The sequence below is a fragment of the Homalodisca vitripennis genome, chromosome 4 (genome assembly GCF_021130785.1).
Source record: "Homalodisca vitripennis isolate AUS2020 chromosome 4, UT_GWSS_2.1, whole genome shotgun sequence".
Taxonomy (NCBI): Eukaryota; Metazoa; Arthropoda; class Insecta; order Hemiptera; family Cicadellidae; genus Homalodisca; species Homalodisca vitripennis.
The window spans coordinates 17,705,205-17,732,032 of NC_060210.1; the positions used below are offsets into that span (position 1 = coordinate 17,705,205).

A 26,828-nucleotide genomic window follows, 5' to 3' on the forward strand; every position below is an offset into this window, starting at 1 on the left:
TTCAACTTTGAACTCAAACAATTTAATTGCACAAAATCATGAGTGATTACTAAATTAGTCGCCTCATCAAAACAAAATTATATTTTCTCTACATACCTAATAGAATCTTTAGCTATAAACAAAAACGTTTATTCAGTACTAATACATCTAATAGTTTGTACAATTGAAGTTTTCACCTCTATTGCGTAAACCGTGTCATTCAGAGTGACGCAGATTCTCCACAGTCAACACAACCACAAGTGCAGTTCGAGTGTGTACACTCACATTGTTCACACGTGTCACTGGAGTTTCTAACGATAACATCGAAGCAAACGCTAGGTTTCTACCGTCAAAACAAGTTAAAGGATGATAGTAGTATGTCAATAAATATGAATTGGATACAACACTAACATTAGTATAGTAAGGAGTGAGTTAAGTATGATATTGTGGCTCCAGTGGTCAGTTTAGTCTAAGTCAAGATCCCTCTGTTCTTCCGTACATCACTGTGAACACATAGACAAGTATTACTCGGTGGACAGTGCACAACGCACAAGGTACGCTCATGTGAACACAGTTTACTTAACCCTTTCAGGACCAGGCAGTTAACACACTCGCTGCGGGTTACGACAATTGTTGTCATGCGATACTAGCGCGCCATGTGGATGACAACAATAGCAGACATCTGCTCGCTTGGCCGCCATTGCCTCAATGTGAGCCTAGCAGTTGCTGTGGAACGTTGTGCCGTTTACCACATGTTGTGCCTGTTTCATACATTGTTTATTCGAAATCCGTTCGTGGTTCGCAATTTTAGTTCGCTGGCTATGCTGTATTGTTTATTGTGTGTAGTGTATGGTGTAAGGTGACTGTGTATGAGTGTTTATTATTGTATTTGGCCAATATAGAGGATGACAATGAACTAGTGGAAGACTATGAGTGAACAGGACGATTCCGATTCAGAGAGTTCTATTGATGTAAGTTCAGTCCATGTTTATGGACTGTTTTCAAATTTTTTTCTTTACAATTTGTGCAATTGACAATGTTTTCCGTGAGTGACAGTGCCATTTGGGAGTAATAGACTCAGTGTCCTGCAGTACTGACTAAGCGAGGACTGGCGCCAGGCGCGGCTGTTGACAACAATTGTTCTCACAGTTATGATGTCACCAAATCTGGCAGTGGGTTTATCTGGACAACCTTGTAAGAACCTCTTTGGCTGCTCTGACTTCATTTTGTGTAAGTTATAAAAAAATATATTTTCCCGCATTTACCATGATCGGTCAAATTTTTTTCAGCAGCGAATGTGTTAAAAGCATTTAGTATACGATGTCAGACGATTATTTCTATAGACAGACTTACATAAAGGTCGCCTTTTTGATTTTGGTTTGTGGCAAAGAAATAAAAATCACACTGGCAGTAAACCGCCACCAGGTGTTTGTGTTTTTTTTTCCGTTACTTTCAAACACAACATTAAAATACCGTTTGGTCCAAAAAGAGTTTAAAGTAAGTTCAAAAGAGTCAATTTAAGGCTAAAAAATATATGTGAAGGAAATCACAGAAATTAGGAAATAAGCTTTATGTACAACTATACAACTTACGAAAATATTAAACATCAAGTTTAGCCATTACGTATCGTCTTAACCTATTACAACTTCAACAGGATTGCACAAGAGTAAATATAGCACAGTGATGAGTCAGTTCTATTTACATTCGTTCAAATTTGGTTCAGTTCTTTCGCATAATCATTATCAGTTCCGATTATAGTTTTAAACATTCTCTTACAAGAAGTAATTATTGTCTTATTGATTATACAGTGTGAGTTAAAAGTATGGATAGACTCTGTTTAGTTTTATATGGATAAAGATGGAGGGATGGAACTCAGGGCACCTTTCTAGGAAATAGAAGTTAACTTTTTAGTCACTGTTACAACTTTGCCCATTTCCCCAAAATGGAATTTTGTGGGGGGCTTGAAATTTTTTAATTTAAAGACCCATTGAATAACACCTTATTTGAAAGGTCTTAATAAAAGAAGAAGAACCGTAGAAACTAGAGCTTTCCATCTCAACCCAGTACAAAATTGCAGCTCATTGAGATTAATTAAAAGCTAATTAAAGCAAAACGTTTCACATTCCATTCAACGTCACTTAATTGGTCTTTGCATTTAAAAATTTTAAGTAGTTCCCCAAAATGGGATTTTGAGGAAATGGGCAAAGTTGTGACAGTGACTAAAAACTTAAGTTAACTAAAGTTAACTTCTATTTCCTAGAAAGGTGTCCCGAGTTCCATCCCTCCATCTTTATCCATCACAAAATAAACAAGAGTGTATCCATACTTTTAACTCACACTGTATATGTCTAATGAAAAGTAATTGTGTAAAGAAAGTGCTTAAACCTCAAGAGGGTAAATGCTGCGTTCTTCTCAGATTTCTGTGGTAAATGAAATTCACCACAGCAGCACATTCTACAGTTTGGTAAGTGTAGCAAAGTTTTGTAAAAACAAAAAAAGATAAGCTTATAAATCACCAAGCCAAATCTATGAAAGACTAAAACTCGGTAAAACCTCTGTTAATTAGCTGAAAATTACTGGCTGAAACATTTAACCGTCAATAAATAAGAAACCTAAAGACACTGATCAACTACACCACATATACTGATATTATAAGAAACACTTCATAATGTAATATATTCAACAAAAGCGTATTACGTCAATTTAAATTTGGAACACAGTACTTTTAGAATGGAACAACGCCTGTGAGGTTTCATATTACACTTGCGTTAAAATTATAAAATGTTTATCTGGATGTAAAAGGAAGAGAAAATTTGTAGTTTTACAATATTTAAATAACATTGGCAACTGTTTGTTGAATCAGGTCAACTGTAACACATCCTATGAGAGAGTGTTAGAAAAAGAGGGAAATTATTTTTAATCTGAAACAATTTGAGCACAGCTCTTGTAGTGTTACAGAATAGCAAAATTCCGCGATAACGTAGATACATAGTCATACGTGATTGACATTTTTGACTGAATTACATTGCGCAATTTGTATTTTTGACACAAACTTCTTACTCTGTAACGTCTATCAGGTTTTAAGTTACACAATCCACCACTAGAATGAGTGTGATGAAATCAATCAGCTTATTGACAAAGCTGTTGGCTTGCTTTGCAAAATCTCACTACGCAAAAACACAATTTTAAAAGTACTATACTAAAAAAAACATACAAAGTGTAGTACATTTGTACATTATCATCAATGGACAGTAACTACGTTCAAATGAGACACTGTAAAATGAATGTAAATATGGTTACGTTGTAAAAATCATGTGTAAATAACTTTCTTTTCTATAAAACATGCAATATACTTTTTTTACTAATTTACTTAAATTTTATTAATTTACTTAGTTTTTAACAAAATCGAACAATTTTAAAGTCAAAACAAAGAAGAAAACAAAAGAAATACCAGTTTTTATGAGTTCTTTTATTATTTATTTTTTTTTTAATCATGAAATTGTCCAGCATTCTATAAAGCTAATTGTCTCATTAGTCACAATGAAAAATAATTAGTATGCTAGCATCTTCACTGTGTGTATTCTGCATTGTGTATGTAATTTAATATTTAACCGCAAGTTACAAACAAAGGCTGTTTCTCTCTATAGTCCCATAGTACATTGCTGCAATGAGCTTGCACAGTGTCCTGGCATTCCATGTGAACGCATTTCACACGTATCAACACGTCATAACGTATCAACACGCCATAACGTATCAACACGCCATAACGTATCAACACGCCATAACGTATCAACACGCCATAACGTATCAACACGCCATAACGTATCAACACGCCATAACGTATCAACACGCCATAACGTATCAACACGCCATAACGTATCAACACGCCATAACGTATCAACACGCCATAACGTATCAACACGCCATAACGTATCAACACGCCATAACGTATCAACACGCCATAACGTATCAACACGCCATAACGTATCAACACGCCATAACGTATCAACACGCCATAACGTATCAACACGCCATAACGTATCAACACGCCATAACGTATCAACACGCCATAACGTATCACAGTCAATAATACGTTTATTCGGTGATGTTCAGAATTGGATTAGACAGTTTAACCGTAGAGGTGGCATTATAAATTCTCCGTAGTGGCAGTGTGTTTTAAGCCAACTGATTGTGTATTTTTCTAATGTATATTACTACCTCAACTAATGCTCGAAACTTGACATATTATACATAATTTTTTCATAAAACACAAAAAAACATGTTCTACAAAAAAACATTTTTTTCTTGGCATAAATTTTTGATGCGGCAAAAAGATTTAAAAAAGTAAAAAAATAAAATTTTATCCTCGGATTCTGTTTTGTACTTGACTTCAAGCGCATAAAGAAACAGTTCTAATATATACAATGTATCTAGAACTTTATTAGTGATATCAGAAATATACAGTTTATATGACCTTAAAAATCCATATTTACACTGGTTTTGTTTTTTTTTTACGGAAACCTACGAACGCACTTATTTTTTATGCACAGGGGTAAGACATGATGTTTTGCTACTAGAATTCACGCCATCAGGAACCACAATTAATGGAGAAACTTGCTGCGCAACCATAACCAAGCTTCGCTAAATAATACAAAACTTGTAGAATATATGGTTTCCCACCGACTGGAAAAGAAAATATACTATTTTTAAATTGTTAATAATTCGTTTTAGGTAACGTTGCTACAACGCACATTATCCCTATAGAGAGAAACAGCCTTTACATAAAAAATTCCTCGTATGTTTTTAACAAGACAAAATGTATGCACCCAATTCTGTATTGTGTTTACATTACTAATCAGCACGCATGAGCATAAGGTACGAACTGCTCAAAAGAATCTGAAAATTCAGCCACTTAATTTTCAAGGAATATTTTAAATTAAAATAAATATAATCTGAATATTCTTTCAAAATAAAATGCCCATAACATTGTCAAATCGAGCTGCAAATATTTGTGCAGGACACAAATTGCGGGACTTGACCGAAATGAAACACATATCAACTTACCCAAACTAATTGTCTGTATCCATTTTCAACCTCTTGCGACTGTCAGTTTTGGGAGGATCTGCGTACGTGACCTTCAGTCTCATGTGACAAACTTCTTCTCCGTGGAGAGCCTATAAATACTCAACAAGTTCCAATACTGGTACAAACACAGCATACATATCTAACAAATAAAATAACAAAGGAAACCCCAATGTGGAAAAAACAATTTCGTAATAAGCAGACTAAACTTTATGTCCTTGAATTAGAGCAAAGGTAATCTGTATAAATTATTGATTTTTATTTGGTTTAGAAATATAAGTGTGGACTGAAGTGAATGATTCATATTCTACGATTACTCCTTATCTACGACAGGTACTGTTATCAGACTCAGTATACCCAATCCCTTGTACCCCCTGATTGAAACAAGAATAGCTCTCATTTACACCTTTAATAAGTCACCTGTCACTCAATGTTCAGTGCACAGTTTCTCAAGCCTTCGTCGGATTTTTTACAATAATTTAACGTGAAGACAGCAAGTTTGCATTAAGTTTTGTTTAAAATGTAGGAAATAGTGTGGGAATGGCTCAAGTATTCCAACAAGCCTTTCCAGGATAAGACATGTTCCAAATATCTGTGAATTAGTTGTTCAAAAATTTTTAAATGGCCGCAATTCGATTGAAAGTAATCAGTGTTCTGGTTGCCCTTCTTCAATGTGAAGCCTCGAAAACATTGAATGCTTTAAAAACACACTGCGTGCAGTGTGGTAGGAAGATTTGGACATACAAAAACATTCAATGTGTGTGGTTAGGGATCAAAGCGGATAACCAATTAACAGTGTGCAGTGTGGTGGGAAGATTTGGATATACAAAAACATTCAATGTGTGTGGTTAGGGATCAAAGCGGATAACCAATTAACAGTGTGCAGTGTGGTGGGAAGATTTGGACATACAAAAACATTCAATGTGTGTGGTTAGGGATCAAAGCGGATAACCAATTAACAGTGTGCAGTGTGGTGGGAAGATTTGGATATACAAAAACATTCAATGTGTGTGGTTAGGGATCAAAGCGGATAACCAATTAACAGTGTGCAGTGTGGTGGGAAGATTTGGATATACAAAAACATTCAATGTGTGTGGTTAGGGATCAAAGCGGATAACCAATTAACAGTGTGCAGTGTGGTGGGAAGATTTGGATATACAAAAACATTCAATGTGTGTGGTTAGGGATCAAAGCGGATAACCAATTAACAGTGTGCAGTGTGGTGGGAAGATTTGGACATACAAAAACATTCAATGTGTGTGGTTAGGGATCAAAGCGGATAACCAATTAACAGTGTGCAGTGTGGTGGGAAGATTTGGATATACAAAAACATTCAATGTGTGTGGTTAGGGATCAAAGCGGATAACCAATTAACAGTGTGCAGTGTGGTGGGAAGATTTGGACATACAAAAACATTCAATGTGTGTGGTTAGGGATCAAAGCGGATAACCAATTAACAGTGTGCAGTGTGGTGGGAAGATTTTGACATAAAAAACCATTGTTGCTGAAATTCTGTCCAAGGAGTTTGATTTCAAAGAAGTGGTTGAGAAATTTTTTTTCCAAAATTGCTTACTGAAATTCAGGAGTGGTGTTGTTTCCAAAATTGAAATTCCCACTCAAAGGACCTAGATTTCAAACAGTTGAAGAGGTCAAATTAAATGCGACGATAGAGCTAATAAGAGATCCCAAGGGTGACTTTTCAACTCGCTTCCCAAATCGGGACAATCGTTTGAACAAGTGCATCATGTCTAAGGGAGAGTACTTTAAAGGATACTAAAGTTTGGCTGCAAACACTAAGCTAGTTTTTTAGTAATATAAAAATATTGGATATTTTTCGGACAGCCCTTGTATTCTATTAATTTTGTATGATAATTGCCTCACCCACCCAAAAACATTTTTTTAAGTTCTACAATTTACTGAATTAGCTCATTTAAAATTTAAAAATAGGCTTAAACTTCATGCAACACAGTGTAATTTTCAACAGTGTTATAATTAGAGTATTAATGTATTAAAAACATAAAACATATTTACTTATCTCCATCATCACGCTTCAGTTTAAAAGTTACGTGATGGTGATGAATGGATTGTTAGAACTCGAAACATTCAAATGGCAGATACTTTAGACATGCTCAGCTTATCATGTATGTTCTACGAAGGATATATTTATTTCCACACCTTCAAATACTTATATATGTCAATTAATTATTAATTAGGAAATCTTCATAAGTTAGGTAACCACATTTAAATTCATTGGTCTAACGAACTATTAAAAAATGTAAATTTCTCACCGTCCATTTTTACTATTACATCTTAAATGACCTTTGCAAAACCTTCTATCCATTGCAATTTTATCAAACTACAGTACATTTTTAAACCTATACAGGTTTTCCGTATTTATTAAGCAGCTACAGAATTCAGACGAACCAAATGAGTTGATATTAGAGGTGAATTGTTTTAAAGAGATAAGCACTCGTGCAATAGATCAGCAAAGAGGTGGTTTTTCTAATAGGATTAATATCCAAAATTTTTTGATCTTTCCTTTTATTTATTTTTAAATTTTTAATTCCAGCTCGAGCTCTTAAGTTTATAGTTAATTTTAGACAAGATGAATTGTAAATTTACCTCAAGAGCTCTGTCAGCAGATTCTTTCTTGGCGTAGTTAACAAAACCGCAATTCTTCCCATTGATGACGAAAACCTCAATCAGGTCACCAAAACGGCCAAATACATCCCATAATGCATTCTGTGGTGGAAGGGAGGGTTGGCCCATTATGAATAACCTAAGAAATAAAGAAGTTAAATTTATAAATAAATTATTATATAAAATGTTTTCATGCTACAATTTATAAATAAATAATAGAATAAAAAACCATTTATGTATTTAAGTATGAAAACTGACTACATTTTTAAGTTAAAAATGTATATTTTTACCCCTTTGATGTGGTTTGACGGTATATGAATGCGCTGACCTATCATGTGGTCTATCTTGTGGCCATTTCTTGAATTAATCTGACTAAATACTTTTGATTCTGGTTGTTTTATTGTGCTGAATATCGTCAATAGCCAATACACTTCTCTCAGCTGATTGCAGTTATGGCAAAGCAGTCATTTTGTCAACGAGAAGGATTTGTGGATTATTTAGGTTAGTAAAATTGAATTTTCTTTACAAAAGTGTTTGCTATTGTGATGTTCTCTCACAGCTAGCGAAATCGACCGATAATGTTTCTACCAAGAAAAGTAATTAAATAACAAAATTATTATTAGATTTAAAACAGCCGTGTCAAAACATAAAAGAACTAGAGTTGAGAGTAACATACATACGTTCCAAGAACAGATATTTTTATCAGAATATTTATAGTTGTTATTCATTTCTAAGTAGGAATTCTTTTAGCTTGTGAAACGGTAGCCACTTGTTCAGTGTACATCTGCTCCTTTGACATATATACGGTTAGTAGTAGCTTGATACAGAGATCCTTGAAGCCTTCTCTGCTGCTGTCCTGAGTTCAGTTCAGGGATTATTTTATTACGTTCTTCTGAATTAGAAGTATTCTTTGTGTGTTGAAAAATCTTTTGCCTGCCATACAGCAATACTGAGGTATAAATGATTTAGTAGTTGAAAATAATGCCAAGAACATCCATGAAAGCAGAAGATCCGTAGTCACTCATGCAATTTAAATAGTCTATGTCAGTATTTTGAATATTGCGAATAAAACAAGTTGAAAACAATTTTTGTTGGAGCAACAGAGTTTTCTACACATAACGTAGTTATTGCAGAGAGGGTTGATTCAATCGAATTTTGAGTTTAGCTCTTCCTTTTTATTGCAGCATCTGGTATCTGACCATGCTATATTGTTATTTAATTAGTTTTGTTTGCTTAAATTTATATATATTACTGCAAGTCAACAAATTGAATTAACCCTTCTTACCATAGCTACGTTATATGTAGACTCGGTTGCTCCACTGTGCTTAGAGATCGCGTCAGAAACATCGTAGTGCACTTAATTGTGCACCTGATGAGACAATGAGACAACCACTTCACCTATTCATTGGTGTCTCTGATGTAAAAACGATGTAAATGTTTCGTTTTGAGCTTCTTTGTCACCGACTTTCTTTTATCTCTTCAGACGAACTTGACTCTAGATTCCAGGAGTCAAGTCTGAAACAGCGTCAGAGACCAGATGCAGCAATAAAAAGGAAGGTGAACTGGAGCTAAGCTCAACATTCAAATTCTTGTTGGGTCAAAAGATAACTATGCTAAGAAATGACAGCTGGCTCGACATAAGATGAATATACTGTCTAATGTGCTACATGCAACACATAAGCAATTCAAGTGTACATTACTGGGGAGCCAGTTTTTTTTGTTTCATTGTACCACATCTTACTCGACAATGTCTTATTGCAATTTAATTCCGCACGTTGACACTCATTTTACATAACACTCCACAATCCTGTGTCTGTAGCTAGCATTACACATAACAGTACAACTGCATTGATTTCTAATGTCAATTATTCAAAAAAACTTTCACAAAAATACTCGCTATTTCCTCACCTTTCTGCCATTTTCGCATCTTTCCGTGCGAGAGACTGAGGTGGAGGGAGCCTGACGGAACACAACGACGGGTTGTAAGTGTCAGACATTTGATTGCCACCCATCCTGACACCTGCCAGAGCTCCTGCCACAAACAGCAACATTTGTTAGCAAACATATTTCATGAATGGACTAAGGCACCCCTATTCATTACAGAGAAATCTGCGACTTACAAGCTACAAATAAAGTTAAAGCTAATTTAACATTTGCAAGTGTTGAAAACATGACTGTAACTTTTGTGGTACACACACATACTTTAACCCTTCGCACGCCACTAATAAATCCCTTAACTTTCCTGTAACACCAAGACAAGTAAACAATTTTCGTTTCTTTAACTTCAAAGCTAATTTTTATTAGAACTACATTATAAAAGGTAAAAGCAATAAAAGTATAAAACAGGGCATTTTACTTAAAATTAGCGTATTTATTGATGAAAATTTAAAAAATACTATTTACAAAATTTTTAATTGAAATAAATTTTAATTTCATTTTAAACTGTATTAATTTCATTTTAAACTGTAATCAAACTGATAATTTTAATTACATTTTACTATAAAACCAGATAAATATTTCAAACTAACCACAACACTACCATACGATGAAGTATAATAACGAGATACATAATAGACGTGCACAAATAAATCAGTAATACACGCTGCAGATATGTGTTGGCTCCCTAGGAGACACAGAACTGAGGAGCAGGCGGTCGGAGTTACACAAATGGTGCTCCCCTCCCCCTTCCACTGGGTGAAGGTCGTTTATAAATACTTCCTTGGCAACCACTAAGCATGGAACGTACACCTGGCATTTTAAAGGTCTTTTGTAAACTAAAAAGACTCTCCAAGAGACATTATCTATATTATCGGATATAACTGTATTTGGCGTTTTGGTCAAAGTCTATCATTCTAATATAGGAAAAAATCGGAAAAATCGGAAAAAATCGTCTGCTGTAAAAATTGGAATCTAACCAGAATGCAACAAAACCTTCATCAAAAGTTACATTGAAGCCTTTGGAATGTGTATGTATAGTCATTGAGCCAATTTAGATAAATACTATATAAAACATAAGCGTTACTGCAGAAGTCGCAAATAGCGATTCTGGCATTTCTTGCATATAATGCAGGGTCGCAAATAGCGATGCCCCGGCACTCAAAGGGTTAAATAATTTTACAACCATATATTTTGGCTTTTTACAATAGAATAATTGCAAATTATGACAATCTATAACCATATTATTTCTATTTCGGGTATAACAGTCGTGAATGTTGCCACAGGTACTAATGTCACTTAAACGATTTTTGACAGACAGTACAGTCCTATAGATATATGCACTATAAACTGTCATTATCCCCAATCGAGGGAAATGCGTTTTAACCAATTCATTCCATTGCAATTTTAGAATTACAGATTGCATTTTTCTGAATGATTGAAATTGAATCCAAAATTTTTAGCCGATTTAGATCCATATAAAGAAATGCCGAATGTAAAATGTGAATGAATATACAAAAAATATATAGACTTTAGTGTTTGGTCTGTACATAATCAACAGCATATAAACCAGAATTAATTTTTGAGACGATCTTATCTGAATGTTTATTCCAATTTAGGGACTGTCCAAAGTTAGTCCCAAGAATTTTACCTCTTCAGCTTTCAGTACAGAAACTTGTTCAATTTTTTATAATGGGACTAATTTGATTTCTGCTTCTATTTGCATTAAACTCAAAATAAACTGTTCTTTGTGGATTTAAAATTAAATTACTTCTTTGGAAAAACTTATTGAGATTTGACAAACTGAGGAAGGCTGACATTTTGACTTCTATATTAACTAATATTATTTATTTGTTAGAAGTTTCTTTTTGATGATGGAAGAATTGTGAAGGAAACAGGATTTTTCCGGACATTTGCCATCGTTCTGTGGTACAAAATCAGTAAAACTTTTTTTGTAACACAAGAGTGTTACTGATTTTTTGCATCACTAAACGACAGCAAATGTCTGGAGAAATCCTGTTTCCTTCAGAACACTCTTAAAATACCTCCGACTTGGAGTTTGATCATGTTTGTGGCTTCAGCCAGTGCTTTGGTCAGAGTGGCAAGTTCCTGGGTGATCTCGGGGGTGGCAGCAGCAACAAGTCCCATTGCATCTCTCTTACCGGTCACACCTCCCATCAGGCTAGACAAAACATCCACAAGTTAATATCCAAAACATTGATTACAATTCTCACCTGGACTAAAGACTGATGGGATAGTGTACCTGTCATTGCGTTGGTCGAATTCAGACTTAACGACAATCTTCTTTCCTGGAGGATACTCAAAGCCGTGCAATTTCTCCAGCGCATAAGAAGCAGCATTTGGATTCACATATTCCAGGAGGACTTTTCGCAACAGTGGCTGAAATGAATCGAACAACGACCTTCATTAATTTAAATACTCACAGCCAATCATATGCTTATCTATAAATTAAAAGAGATATAAAATTTACAAGTAAACAAACAAATCTTAATATTTTACCAAGACGATCCAATAAATTTTTGTTACATTATAATAATGCTTGGAATATTTATATCACTATTATGTATTTATTAATATATTTTAAATTTAGGGCGATTAATACAATTACTAATTTTAATGTTCCGAAACAGATGAAAACCCACACTTAATCAGTGAAGTTTTTAACTGAAAAGAAATGGACAAATAAAATGAGCTATAAAACACAGTGGACACTACATAGAAGTGTTTCTATGTTTCTCGGCTAGGTCTCGTTTGCGTTCAGGAGAACAATTATTTTCTGTTTTGACTTTGATTTGTCTCTTCAGCTAAGGAGTTTGTGCGTAGAAGCAGTAATTTTCACTGCAACACACACTCATACATTTTAGGACAGGATATGGATTGTAATCCTTTTGGGATCCGAAAGCTCGTAGAGACTGGTCACCCTTTTGGAATCTGAGTTTCTTTGATAAGAACAATTATAACTCTCAAAGTAATACAGAAAGTCTTTGATAAGAACAATTATAACTCACAATGTTATACAGAAAAATTGTTATAGTGAAATAGTAATTTTCAGAGTGAACGTGTTGCGGTTGGTTTATAAAGCACCCTCTTGCATAATGGTCAGTATTACTAGTCTAAGGGTTAACTGTTCTAACCCTTACTCAAATTGATATGCATCAGTGCTATATTTTCTGCTTATAACTGGAAGTGCCAATACTTGAGACTAAGAACAATGTCAAACGCTTGATCTGCTCTTCGATCAAATGAGCAGACACGAAAATGATGTGTCTTCTGACCTCAACATGACCATAACGAGTCTTGTCACTTCAGATCGACTGACCAGATAAAAATCTTCTTTTACTCACTGTGCGATTGTAGTTAGACACATCGTTCACTGCTTGTAACTGGAACTGACAATACTTGAGACCTGGAACGATGTCAAACAAGCGCTCAACCTGCTCCTCACTGAGTTGTGCAGACACAAGCGCGATGAGTCTTGTCGCTTCAGGTCGACTGGCCAGGGCGTAGTTGTTAACCATGTCCATAGGGCTTGGATTATTGCCATAGCCTACACAAAGGTAAAAACTATAACTACAAAAGATAATATACAATAACTTTTTATGTACCATATTAATTTTGAATTTAGACTACAGTATTGTAACAAACGGTTTTGAATTTTATGCTAAGCTACTTTTTGTTGTTCATTTAAGACAAGAAGCTGAGAAACCACTATTTACTCCTAGTCCTAAAAGCACCTTTAAGCTTGCTTCCGGAGTGACAGGATATTCAGGATGGAAACTGTTGGGGTAGGACCCGCTTTCTGTAAACATCCCATGAGGATTTCTAATTAAGAAATTTAGTGACTGCTCCTTTACATTATGACTCTGTCGAAACCCTTAGAAAAACAAAATAACAGGAAGGAGGCATAATTTAGTTTACTTCAGTTGTTGGATTTAAAAATGAAAACATTTTTTATAGTAAAAATTGTACAAAAATGTTCTGGGGTACTGTAGCTAAATATTGTGCAGCTTCACGTTAACCTTTTGACTGGTGGGTTTTTTCTTAGTACTAAAAAGTGAGTTTTTTTTATTTTTGATTTTGGTTAGTTTTAGGTGATTTGAGTTTACTGCATTAGATGTGTTATAAAACACACACTATTAAACGCTTCTGAAGTTTTAATGTACTTATACAGAAATTAATATAATTATGCACAAAAGTTATTATATTTACAAAATATGAGAATAAGATCAAATATTCAGTAACATAAACATACTAAAGTACACGATAAGTACACTTTGTAACGTTACACAAATCTCCTTAGAAATCTTTGATGGTATGAAAGTAGCGAAAACAATCGGACACACAAAGCGGAACGGTGCAATCCCGGCACATTGTGTCTCAGCACTGCTGCTCGCCGATGCTGGTCTATCTGTACACATGGCATACTCTATTCGGCTTGTCCTTATCTATAGTAGGGGTGGTGTTAGGAAAATGCAGAGCAGTAAGTCTCAGGGGCGCATGTTAGCCAGAAATTCATCTGTAAGTCTTTCTCTAGCCATTTTACGTAATTAGTAATTATACAAACAGCCACGTTTATTTACTCACGGTAAAAACAACAAAATGTTTATAATCAGGGCAACCGGTAACGTAAAAGTGAGGTTACAACCTGTGTTTTCTACAAACAGAAAAAGAATTAGGTGATTACTTGGAACAACTGATTGAATACCGTTGATTGGGTCTGAAGTAATAAATAAAAGAACAACTGCAATCTAGTGGGAATGACAAAAACTACTTAAAACTGTTTCTTATTTATTCCGCTAGATCATATTTATATTCAAGTGAGAGATTATTCATCATGAAACGTTATGTGAAAACTGTTTAGCACCATAGTGCTTCCCGCACGGCTATCAGGATTACTGGGGGTGGCACGTAGGGCACTCTAGTTTGTTGTGGGATTACTAGTCAAAGGGTTAACTATGTAGTATGCAGCCAGCAGCACACACTAATTGTGTCTTTGTTCTAGTTTAAAAACCAATAACTTCCAAATAAAAATAAAAATGCCAAAAATAAAAAATTCATTCTGACCTTGATGGCTATACGAGCCGCCCATATCCATGAGAGGGGTAGGAGAAGATTGCTGCATGGAGGCATACGAGTTGCCTTGACTGGAGTTGAATGAACGGTCGAAGGGGTCCATGTGACGATCCTGTGGGCCTCCCTTCCGCTGATAATCCTGCTCCTTAGGGCGGGCGAATACTGCCTTGAAGCTTCGGTCACACTCTTCGAAGGCGGTGGCAGCATCTGATACCCTATTGAAGCAATACTATTCTATAACTAACTCAGAGAATTAATAACTTTCCAATGCTATTAACCCTGTCGAGATAAACGTCTGATCTGTCAATTAAATCAATCAATAAAGTATAGTATCTTTGTGTTGTTTATTATCCATTTTACCTAAATATAACAATGTCTTCAATTAATTAACGCCATTTTAAGAAAGAGATAGAAATACCTAATTCGGCATCACCATGGACAGACATCAGAATTAAGCTTAAGCATTGACAAACAAATTCTATCACTAATTGTGAAATGGGTATCCATAGTTTTTATTCACCCTGTATATCTGTTTAATTTCAGGCTCTTAGTTTTCAAATATGAATTTGTACATACAAAAATTTGAATTTGTGACACAGATCACCAGCAAAAATTTTTTAAACTAATGTTTGAATGACTATTTCCTTATTTAGGTGTAAAAAATATTCATAAAATTTGTTGATCTGTGTGTGTTCATGATTTCCTTTGATTTCTGTTAACCTTTCCAGCGTTATTGACGCGGATCCGCGGAGGGCCACTACAAGCTCAAAACGTTATTGCCGTGGATCCGCGTTTTTTGCATTCTTTATTTTCTTACTGCTATGTTAGTTGAATATTTTGCTGTTAGATGGTTCTAGTCGTCATGCGACATACAGACGGGTTGCCCTGCCTCGAATTCTGTTACAATGGGAGTGGCAGTTGCTTCTAATTGGCCAAACACTGTCTAGCGGGCGTGGCCCCGCGCCTTTCACAAAGTCATTGACGGGAGCTCCCGTCAAGGCATCTAGCCAGTTGTTAGTGAGAAGCGTCCGGTACACGCATATGTATTTCAGTTATCGCTAATTTTCTGTTGTGTCTTATTCTTTTTAAAGTAAATTATTCATATTAAATACAGCAGTTTCCAGTATTTATTTAGTGTTTTTTACCATTATTCGTGTGAATGGCCTATCCAGACGATTCGGAATTTGAAGATTTGGTAATTCTGAGCAATTACTTGGTCAACCCCAAACTTTTTAATATTTTACTACGGTCATAAGGATGTTATCACAAAGCAAGAAACATAATTCAAGCCCTGCAAGGCTGTCCTACACGTTGCCGAGCGATAAGAAGGTTCAAAGTCCACGCGATAACAGTGGCTTGCGGGAGACGCGTGGAATGTCAGTTGTGACAGCCCGCCACTAAATAAACACTCTTTGTCTACTTTTGTATTTTTCTAATTTTATTGGTTTGTAATATAGTATACGTTTATCTATAAAACTGTGTTTCATTCCCATACTTACTGAATAAATTATAAAAATATTAGTGACAACTACACTGCTATTCTACGATATTCTCAAAAGTAAAAAATTATCCTAGGTAATCCAAAAAAGGCTAAACGAATTTTATTTACCGTTAAATAACTCTATTTTGACATACAGAAACGAAAATAAATTGAACTTTACACATTGGAAATTTAAAAAAATTGTAACTTTATCAAAGATCAGGTCTAATTTTTCATGACGCTTAAAGGGTTAAAGGGGTAGGCCACTTTTTAATTGAATTTTTATGGGTTTTTGGTTTTTGATAGTTTTGGATAGCTTGAAACTTATTCTTTAAAATAAAATATAACACAGTATGGTTTGAAATTAACTTAATTTTGAAAAATAGTATTTCTTAGAGTATATCAGTTTTTACTGTCTGGATCGCTGCAGTAACCAGATTGAGCTCATCATGCAAATAGTGTTCATAATCTATTTCATATAGTACACGTTTGTGTTGAACTATTTATTACAGTGACATTAAATACCAGCTGATCAATAAACTCTGTGGTATTGAAAATCGCTGCAGTCACCAGATTGAGCTCATCATGCAAATAGTGTTCATAATCTATTTCATATAGTACACGTTTGTGTTGAACTATTTATTACAGTGACATTAAATACCAGCTGATCAATAATCTCTGTGGTATTGAAAATCGCTGCAGTCACCAGATTGAGCTCATCATGCAAATAGTGTTCATAATCTATTTCATATAGTACACGTTTGTGTTGAACTATTTATTACAGTGACATTAAATACCAGCTGATCAATAAACTCTGTGGTATTGAAAATCGCTGCAGTCACCAGATTGAGCTCATCATGCAAATAGTGTTCATAATCTATATATATATAAAAATGAATGTTTGTATGTTTGTCCTTTATGGAATCGTGAACTATTGGACCGATCATGATGAAAATTTGTACGTATATGTATTTTTCCACGGAGAAGGTTTATAAGCTATGCCCATCCCTTTCCCGATTCAGGATTCCGCCCCACTGGTTACAGAAATACCCATAAGAAATGCATTGCAGCAAACATATGTTAACGTCTTTTCAAATTTTTAATCAGCTGTTCTTTGTAAACATATATTACACTTATAGTTTTAAAGCATAGAGTAAGCTTAAGAGAAACGGCAAATTTTGTTTAAACTGTTTTTGCAATCACTGTTAAACATAGACTTTACTATCCAGATAATACAATTCAAATTTGACGTAAAAATTCACCTTTAACTGCAATATTTATTTAATATAAACCATGCTCATGCTTGATCAGAAGAGTAATGCAGATATCATAATTACTATCTTACGTTGGCTACAAATATAAAGAATGTTATAAAATCAACCTTAGTTGTTTTTTTTGACAGAAGTATGGTTCTCAAAACTCCGTGTGTACATATTCTCTCGATCGAGACAACAAAGCAAGCTCAATCGTGGCATCGGAGATATAACTAATTTAATCTAAAATTTATTATAGTAAAAAAAAAAATTTACTAAGTAATATAAGGACTTCGGTTCTTAAGATTTGCGTGCGAAGCCGTGGGTAACAGCTAGATAGAGGCAGGAATATGGTACATACCTTCATAATACGCCCAAGAGGCTCACGATGGAACGACTATCAATTATCTCAGCAATGTTTAGAATGTGATAGAAAAAGAATAAGTGAATATAGTGTACTGTTTTCAACGGGAAATTGCGTGCGAAGCCGCGGGCAACTTTTGCAAAAAATTATTGAAATGCGCAGCAAAGCGCGCCGGGCCCGCTAGTCTATTTCATATAGTACATGTTTGTGTTGAACTATTTATTACAGTGACATTAAATACCAGCTGATCAATAATCTCTGTGGTATTGAATGCGACACCATTTTTTTTGTGAGAACTTATATACTAAACAACTCAAAAGAAATTCTCTTCAATGGAAAAAGTTTTGGCCATAGCTGTCTAATTAGACGTGTCATCGATACAACCCAAATCTTCCTGGACCTAGCCACTACTGACTGGTAAGTTTCTGATATTTTCCTAAAGTTGTATTTTTTCATACTTAAGTACATTTTTCTTAGGAACCGCTTGACTAATAGAGCTTAAATCTGGCACAGTTCTGGACCTCATTCCTTTACACAACTGGAAACGTAATAATTTTCATAACTTGTTTAATTTTTAATTTGTGTCATTATTTATATGACTAAAGTTATTTTTTTACATCGCACAACATAAAATCTGATAACACATCTTTAGTTACAAATATTACAAATTCTACATGTACATGTTGTGTAAAAGAATTAGTTCTATACAAGTGTACCAAATTTCAGTTATCTAAGTCAAGTGATTCCTGAGAAAGATATACTTAGGTTAACATGTACAAGTATATGGGTAATGAAAATGGTCTGTTTCCCTTAAATTATAAATCTGATAAAAACAATTAACTACGTTGTTTTCCATTTACTTTAAAAATAAATTTAGAAAACTTAAAAATTAGTTCTTTTACATATGGTAAGATAAGTTTTAACCAGACTAGTGAATTATACTAACTTCATATATTTGACAAAAGCGTAGCCTTTGCTCTCTTTGGTCTCACGATCTTTGACAACGGAAACGTAATCTAGTTCTCCATATTGCTTGAATTCATTGGTGATGTCCTGATCAGTCATAGTCTTGGGAACAACAACAAAGAGTCTCAACAGTCGTTCCATATCATCTCCCTTTCCTCCGACATTGGACTGATCTCGTCTGAAACATACAAAATACTATTAAAGTCATAATAACAAAAGTCCAAAAGTACTTTATATTACTAATAAATAAACAGAATTCTGAAATACAAGTAATGGTTTTTTTATACAGTTTTAATGAAGGTTGAGCAGGGTCCATCCATGCTTTTATTAACTTAATTAATTTAAATGAGCTGCCATTTTGTACAGGGTTGAGATAGAAAGCTCTAGAACCCGCTATTATTCTTATTTTATCACGACCTTTCAAATGAGGTGTCACTTAATGACTCTTCATATTTAATAATTTTGAGCCACCCCAACAATGGGCAAAGTTGTAACAGTGACTAAAAGTTCACTTATATTTCCTAAAAAGGTTTCCTGAGTTCCATCCCTCCATCTTTATCCATCAAAAACTAATCAGAGTGTATCCATACTTTTAACTCACAATGTATGGATTTCTAAAATTTTATTGTTCTCACGTGTGAACTTCAGGATATTTTATATATAAATAAATGTATGTGATATAATAATTCTACTGACCATGATAACTCCTGAAATAGTTGTAAATTTTGGATGAAACTCGGCAATATGTGGAATATAAATTAGTCCAAACATAACTTTCCTTGTCTTTGATATAGTTAAGGGAAAGTTCAAAATTTCTTTGAACCCACTTAATTATTTCATTTATAACAGAGAACTCTTATGATTTAAAACATATGTTTCTATTAACATACATTTCTCATATTCATAAATATTTATATGTATAACATGTTGTACAGTATATAATAATTTTTGTTGTAAATTAGTGAAAATATTTCATTTTGTGGATGTTTTTATTATTATGAACTTAATAGAGAAATGTATGTATTTAAAAACTCACACATACAAAAAGGTTAGAATCTAATAAAGGAAACACGAAATCAACATATTCAGTCCCTCCTTCCCTATCCACATAAAACAATCTACAAAGTAAATATTGGAAATCAATGAGCGATAATGATGGAAAAATATAGAATAGTCAGAAACAATTTAAATGATCAAATTAGACATGCAAAGAACGTATGTCTCAAAATTAAATTCTGTCTATAATAAAAGAGTTCTGGCCTTGCATAAAGCAATAAAATATTGTAGGCAAGAACACATATTGCAGACTGCAAATATTTTTGAAAGTTAACAAATATTTTCCTTAAATGGGCTGTGAAGCAAATAAAATAATTAAAAAAAAAAACAAATTAACTTTTGGAAGCTCAGACAAACACTCATGAATATTTATTTAGTTTCAGGCCAGTGGCTAATAGTATTAAAGTATGTGTAGTATTAAAGTATTGAAGTATTAAAGTAATGAGCATGATCAAATCTAAGACAGTGAGCTCTGATAATATTTTTATTTCTTTACAGAGAGTTAAAAATATAAGTACATTTATTATAACACCTCTAATGGATACATTAATAATTTTGTGACTCAAAAAATGTGAATTTCCTGGAAACCAGAAGGTCAGCATAGTACATACTCTCCCTAAAGTTGCTGCACCAAATTGAACTGAAACAGCTTCCTTAGGCCAATTTCTATCCTGCTGGTGATATCAAATATCTAATAAAAATGTCATTGGTCAAATGATGAGTTACGTTGAAGAAAATAATTTTCTCCCAAAGTCACGTTCTTTATGAAGAATAAATTCACATTTACAGCACTTCTGGATATATTAAGTGACTTCTATTATGCCAAAGATTGAGGAAAATCTAGCACATTGGTTACTCTAGATTATTCCCAGGCATTTTATTCCTTAGACCATGACATAATGATAACTAAGATTAAAAATTATAGATTCCATGTTGTTTGGATAAACTCTGATCCGAGAGACAAATTTTGGGTCACGAAGCTAGTTTTGATGGAAAACTTGCTGAACTACATCTTGATAACAATAGACAGGCTTTTAAAAGACACAAAATTCTGCTATTGCCAATCTGTGTCATATTTATATAGTACATCGTGGATTCATCTAGTAAAAGAGGATCTACCAAACGCAGAGAATTTCATCAATATAACCTCAGATGTCTATTTAATTTGTATGATAGTGCACATTGATCATTTCTGTACCAGAAGAAACCTAAAAATATTGGAAGATTTACAACCTCTCACGGATTAAAACTGAGGGGACGTGTAAAAAAGCCTTTACTATTATACAGTTCATATCATAGGAGAATTCATTCAAAGACCATTTGACACTTACTGACTAATTTCTGATTTCTTAAAGTTTTAATGCATATTTTTATTATTTTCAAGCAAATTGTGATACTTAATCTATTTATATTAACACCTTCACCGTGACACCTGTCATGTACTAACTTTAAGATGTCAGGAAGTAATAATAAAATGTGTCCGCCACAGTCAATGTGTTAAACACTGAAACACTCTAATTCCGTAAAATACTTTGATAAAGTATTACATCCAATGGCTATTCAAATTGCATAAGTCTTTATAGGCTAATTGTTTCCCAAAATCGGAACCCAGTCATTAAATACAAAACAACCATAAATTTTTGATTAAATTAAAATTACAGTTATTTGAGAGTGCAAGATCTTCAACCTTGTAATGACCCATACACCCATCTCACATTCATTTCAATATTTAATTTAATTTAGAAATGTATTAGTAATAATAATTAAATAATTAAGGAATAATTATTTATAAATTGTCTCAAATTTTAATACAAACAATAATAAATACAAAATTAAATATATCAAAATTAATCAAAATTCACCTTATCACACATAAAACTCAAAAGTTATAAAGTAAACTAAAGTCAGTGATACAGTGTGCAGGGATGATTGTTGAGTGAAGAGAGCAGAGGTTTAAAAGTTGAGAGGAGAGAGGGATATAGAAGAAGTGAAGCAAGATTATTATTTTAAATAAAGAAACTGGTTACATTTTATTCAGCAGTATTTGGTTCAAAAGAAAGGTTAATTTATTAAATTCATATTATCACTGAAGTACAGAGAAGCAGAAGACAGACATTGGGTGAGAAAATTCCTTTTAAATTTAACAGTGATCCATTGGAAGAACATAAAATCCAGGAACATTCGATTTGGCTAACAATTCAAAATTAATATAATTAAAACTTAACAAAATTATTTTTCAAATTACAATATCTTTTATTAAAAACAATACCTAATATTTCTATTTCATTAAGCCAGCACGACCACCCTGCCCTAAAATTTAAGAACTATATTTAAAAAAATTTACCATTATTGTATCCTCCATCTTGTTTCAAAATTCAAACCTGTATATCAATTAATTTATCATCATTAAAGTTCACATTTGTATCATACTGAGTTATTTATTATTTCTAGCTATAATCATCAGAATACAAATTGAAGTTTAACCATTTATTTAAAGTGTATAGTAGTAGTATATTACAACTTCATAAAATTTGTAGTTTCCTATTTAAACGTCCTTTCAATTCTATGTTAACATTTTTATTTCCATCCACCAACCTGAATCTTTTTTAAAGAATTGATAAGTTTACTGATAATATATAGGCCTAAGCTACTTACGATAGCGCAATTCTAACTTTAAGAGGTCTTGTACATCCTTCTATAGTCTTTTCGTTAAGTCCTTCCATTGCACGAGCTGCATCTGAGGTCTTGGAGAACTTGATAAATGCAATGTCTGAAAAATTAAAAATATGAAAAATATATTAACATGTTAAATTGAGTGAAAAAGTACATTGGCAATAAGGTACTTACATATTAATGCCACCGCAGCAAAAATTTAATGGTAATCAAGTGCAGAAAATCTAAACCTAAATTTTTGGTGGCAAAATATACAATAAAACACTTTATTTAACATCAAAACACTTTACAATTCCAAATAAAAAGCAAAGTGTTCATTAGCATTTAGATGGAAAATGGACTGATGTAGAATTCCAAAAGATAACTTTATGCGCATACGAACAAGGTTGATGTGTGAAGACAAAGAGGTTGCTATAAGCGAACAACAAGATTGGTCTTTATTGGTGCATTGGCAGAATTTTTGCTGCAGTGGCATTAATGCGTTATGACAATATAAATCCAACGAATAATACAAAATCAAAGTGCCAAACCGAATAACGTTTTAAGTATTTAAAGTTTATAGTTCAGCTATGTTTTCATACCTAAAAAATTAATAATAGTACTTTGGTATTATCTGGTGGCCATTATCTTTTTAACAGATTCTCGGTATTAAACTTTTGCTGCAGTAATGTTAATACATAAGTACCATTATAAAGTATATCATTAACTACTTGACACATTGATTACAGTTAATGCATTACTGCATCAGGATTGAGGATTCTGGTACTTTGGGATTATAACCGACCACACCCAGACATGAATCGTTATTTCACATTTCGTTTCTACTGATGTACTAGATTAGCGTAGAACAATATTTCGTCAATATAAAACAGGAATTGTCTTATCGCAAACACCTCCCCATCCTCAGACAGAGGTCAAAGTCGAGCGTCTAGTAGATAACGTGATTGCAGAGTCTCGCCGCCCGTTCAGCTGGTGCATCGCTTTGTTGTACTTCCGTGTTTTACCTCTACATTTCTCCAAACACAAAAATTCAACAAAAACAAACATTTACCAAACTAAACTTTTTATTAAAAAAACACTCAAAACTTGTTTTTATTCTTGATCACATTCCGCCACCCAAAATGCGAGTGCCTCCGGCCATCAGCGCGGGCTTCGGCAGCACCGTTCGGTGCTGCTGCCCCGCGCTGATGTCGACGAAAGAAAAACATCCCTCGAGATAGTACCTATCAGTAAAATATCAAATTCTAGAGGGGCTAATCAGAAATATAAATTGAATTGTAATGGAAAGGCAATGATGTACCGTGCAAATCACGTGATGCCGTGCGGCCTGCCGTAATCAGGATTCTCGAGAAAGATAAGATAACAGCGACAGCAATACCGATCACAATACCTGGAAATGCTTGTAAGTTTGTAATTTTGTAATTGAAGAGTTGTTTTTTCGTTCTATCATGTTTGTTTCTATAAATTTCTATTTTTGTGTTCTTCATACTGGTGTGGTCGGTATAATCCCAAAGTACCAGGATTCTATTCAAGATCATTACTTATATAACTACAGTAAATGTGATAAAAACCTAGAAGATTTAATTCAATTTTATACCTAGTGATGTCTTTATTAGGCCCAAAAAGGCACAATTTAGAAAACTTGTAAAATACATTCCAACCAACCAAAATTATAATACAAATTGAAATGTTTTGTTTAAAACAATATTTTGATAGGTAGAGTACGATAGCCTAAACGAACCCAGTTTTTTATATTGAAATTATTAAACGATATTTAACCCTTTGAATGCTACTGGCATTTTCCCAAGGCATATGCATAAAGTGCCAGGCTGTTTTTTTTCATATTTGTAAGCATTTGGGAAAAAAAGCTGTTGTAAAATAATTACCTAACAGATTTTTATAATTTTGTTATTTTTCTCAGTATAATAAAGAATATGAGACATATGGTCATGAAAAACATTTGCTTTATAAAAATATAAAATTTTCAGTTATTACAAAAAAAGGTTTTTTACCTTTTTATAAAAAGTTAAGTTTGAACCTAATTTGAGTGCATATGATATTTTAAAGATTTGTTTTATTTATACCATGATAAAGGCTATACAATTATAAATAAAATATATGTATAATATATGATTCTACATTAAAAACAAACATGGCATTATATTTATAAACAAAATGCTGCTTGGTACCGACATTTTATAAATTGTACAATTTTATGAATTTAGAAATTACATAGTAATGGTGTAGTTTTCACAATACATAAAATAAAAAAATCAATATAATTATTAAATGTAGAGACAAATAACTTGCTTACATTTCTTTTGTATGAGTATCGATAGTTCTGTTATTTGATATATAAAGTATACTATGGAAGATTGGGTAAATATTAAGATCAGCGACTACCGCTCCAATCGCCGTACTTTTGTGCATACTAACACAGGTTAACGTAATTTCACCGAAAAAAATAGTCCCGATTATCGCTAACATATATAAAAAACCAGTTTTTCGGCAGTACAATGTTGGCAATACAAAACACATAAATAACAAGATTTTCGACTATCAAACTAAAAACAATGGCCGACCGTGGTCGTTTTGATGAGTTGACAGTAGTCACGTGACAAACAGGAAAGTTTCGATTGGCCGGGCGGATCATGTGACCTATAGGACGGCTTCGATTGACCGCCAGACGTAAACAAACAAACCCACATGGACAAGGAATAGTTAGTGAAGTTATTGACATGGCGTGCGATGGTTCTTGTCACACGCTAAAAAGACCCTAGCTTGCCTATTCAAAACTCAGATCACGCGATGCTTGCCCGCTGCGCTGCTTGCTCTTTTAGAAAAAAAATTAACTCGAGCTTGCAAAGTCCAAGCCAGGTCACGCCATGACTGCTTACACACACAAAACTAACGCAGGTTTCATTACAGGCAAAAGATAAGCGGCGCGCGTTTATCACTGATAAGATAAGACGAGTTTATACTAGAAGTAGTACCTGGACTACTGCCCTACGAACTAATAACACCAAAAAAAACGAATAAATGCACTGTCAGTCAGGTTTTTTTTTTATTTTATTTTTTTTTTTTTTTTTGGGGGGGGGAGTAAACGGCTACGGCGATAATCGGGACTATTTTTTTCTGTGAAATTACGTTAAACCTGTGTTAGTATGCAAAAAATTATGGCGATCAGAGCGGTAGTCGCTGATCTTAAGATTTACCGAAGATTGTAATAAGCGAGATAAAAACCGGGTCCGCTTGTCATAGTCTGCCGTTTTGATATGTTTATCAGAATAACATTTATTTATAACCTGTGTACTAAATCTGGATTATAAGTATATATGCAAGACACAGCTATCAATTTGTAATAGTTATATTTACTTTTAAAAACTTCAAACCAGTTCACAACTCAATTTAAATTTGAAAATAATTAGGTTTGGTATTATCTACGCTAGCCTATGTTTGGAATACCGCGGACATAAAATATCTACATTGTTACTTATAGTATATATTGTACTAACTTACTTTCCTATACCTTTATTTTAAGTTAAAATTTTGACATATAGTGTGAAGTGGCTAAAGTAGGTACCAGCTAGGTAGCCTATCCCAGATATATACTCTCGTTCAAGAGAACAAGCCTAGTACACTAAATTAATGTCAATATAATTAGGCTATTAGAAATTTCCACAGTTGATTCCATATACATATACATGGAGCCTACTGAGATTATAATAGGCCTACTTTTAAACAAACTGTATAAGTAGACTATAATATTTTATAGGTTTTATAAATGGCTCCAAAATCAATATAAAAAGATCGTGTAAATGTTAAGTTCTTCAAACTGTTAGTTAAAAGTGAAAAACTAACTAGGGAAATAACCCACCGGGCTAGTACATTAAAACTTACCTTTCCGCTCGCCTGTATTTTTATCCTTGCAGATCCACACATCTTCGAGATCTCCATATTTTCCAAATGCATCTCTAAGATCTTCCTCAGAAACTTGTTTAATATTTGCGACAAAAAGTCTGGAGTGAGGTGGATCGTCATGTTTTGAAACTCTATCATTATCTCTTGAATGATTTCCTCTCATATTGTATGGGCAAATAATTGAATATTTTGATGTTTACAGCGCTTTTAAAAATTTCTTGATAAAACTAATAATTTATTACTGTTAAATCCTTTCACAATGAGCAATATTCACCAGCAAATCAATCCAAATAACCTACGGGCATAACAAATAATACTCAAAACAAAATAATGCCAAGTCAATACTGAGTAGTACACTAACACACAGTCCCTCATTAAACACAAT

The 26,828-nt window shown here is 33.6% G+C and overlaps 1 protein-coding gene across 1 annotated transcript; it reads right to left on the reverse strand.

Moving 5' to 3' along the window:
- LOC124359001 (RNA-binding protein 45-like) lies at positions 1 to 26,828 on the reverse strand. Its single transcript, XM_046811328.1, has 11 exons — positions 26,423 to 26,828; positions 22,505 to 22,619; positions 18,774 to 18,971; positions 14,722 to 14,945; positions 13,002 to 13,204; positions 11,900 to 12,036; positions 11,682 to 11,818; positions 9,610 to 9,733; positions 7,684 to 7,840; positions 5,044 to 5,153; positions 1 to 482 (listed from the first exon to the last, which is right to left on the reverse strand). Exons 1-10 carry the CDS (start codon positions 26,604 to 26,606, stop codon positions 5,049 to 5,051), a joined length of 1,584 nt encoding a protein of 527 aa, XP_046667284.1. The 5' UTR covers positions 26,607 to 26,828; the 3' UTR covers positions 1 to 482; positions 5,044 to 5,048.